General features: G+C 37.0%; 1 protein-coding gene across 1 annotated transcript in view; it reads left to right on the top strand.

Moving 5' to 3' along the window:
- The window catches only part of LOC103458274 (uncharacterized), a 20,236-nt gene that overhangs the window by 13,585 nt on the left and 5,180 nt on the right, over positions 1 to 1,471 (top strand). The window contains exon 10 of the mRNA XM_017302403.1: positions 361 to 401. Coding sequence (XP_017157892.1) covers positions 361 to 401 — 41 coding nt within the window. The remainder of the gene's footprint in view (positions 1 to 360; positions 402 to 1,471) is intronic.

Genomic DNA, 1,471 nt, shown 5'->3' with positions numbered 1-1,471 from the left:
ATCCTGCTTACTTTGGAAAAGGAACCAAACTCACAGTTTTAGGTAAATATTTCRCTTCAATACTGAAATCTAATAGTTTACACTTAAGCAAGCCTTGAGGTTGACGTTGTGTTAAAGTCATTTGAACATAAATATTACGGTTAAAGAGGTATTTGTTGAGTATTGCTGCACTGTGACAACCTCAACGAAGCTTACTTTGGAAAAGGAACAAAACTAACAGTTTTAGGTGAGTASWGTTTGCAAAAATGAACCAAATTTTAAGCCGTAAAGGTGCTTGAATAAGCAGCAAGTAAGCAGGTCTTTCTAGTTAGAGTCCAGCTCGGTACTTTTTGATATGAAGCTGAAGCTCTGTGATGACAGAGAAGCTTATTTCGGCCAGGGAACAAAGCTGACTGTTCTGGGTGAGTAAAGGTCTAAACAAAGTAAATTTGAGAGCCAAACTGATGTATCGGGGAATGGTTTTAGATCCTCAGGCTAAAATCTGCAAYCTTTTAACTATTTCTGAGGAAAATCGACTAATAATAGGACAAGGATATGAAATATAAAGCTGCATGTTGGAGTGTTTTACACATTGAATCTGTTCACTGTGCCACTGGTGCTTATGAAGCTTACTTCGGAGGAGGAACAAAGTTAACAGTTTTAGGTAAGAGATATGAAAATATAAATGTTATTCAGACATGTTTTTAAAAAACCTTTAAAAACAAGAGCAAATACAGAAAGATTTCCAGTGAAAGTTGAGCTGCTCGCTGCCTGAGCTCCAACTTTTTGCTCTGAACTTTAACCGCTGTGCCAACTATGAAGCTTACTTCGGCCAGGGAACAAAACTGACTGTTTTAGGTGAGTAAAACTGTGAAATGTGATCCCTGTGAAAGCAGCTAGAGCAGTTTTACTAAACTGAAAAATGTTTAGCTTTATTTGAAATTAAATACAAGTTTAAAAAAAAAAAAAAGTTAAACGTCTGCATCGTGGCAACACAAAGAGCGGTCTAAGATAGAAAAAAACACCAAAAAATAACTAAAAAAGTAATGCAGCAAAAAGAAAGAAGCTGAGGTTGTTTTGGGCACTGATGGGGCTCACTGTGACTCTGGTGGTGGAGCTGAAGCTTACTTCGGAGCGGGGACAAAGTTAACGGTTTTAGGTAAGAAACTGACTCAAAAACAGCAAGAAACACAAACACAGATCAGACTTTAACCAATTAACCTAAACTGTATCAGAAAGAAGCTYATTTCATGACTCAAGAAGGGACATTTCTRTGTATATGTGAGGTTTTGTYATGTAACGTTTGCTAGTTGTAAAAAGAAAATTTRACTTAGTGAGAATTTAAACGACAGGAGAGCAGAGGAAAGCAGGTTGTGAGCACTGATCCTGCTCACTGTGGCCAGTACGTCTGAAGCTTACTTTGGTGGAGGAACCAAACTGACTGTTTTAGGTAAGAAACGTTTCAAAATCTAAATTATTAAGTTTATTAAGT

Source organism: Poecilia reticulata, linkage group LG22 (genome assembly GCF_000633615.1).
Source record: "Poecilia reticulata strain Guanapo linkage group LG22, Guppy_female_1.0+MT, whole genome shotgun sequence".
Taxonomy (NCBI): Eukaryota; Metazoa; Chordata; class Actinopteri; order Cyprinodontiformes; family Poeciliidae; genus Poecilia; species Poecilia reticulata.
This window is presented reverse-complemented; position numbering and strand designations above follow the sequence as displayed.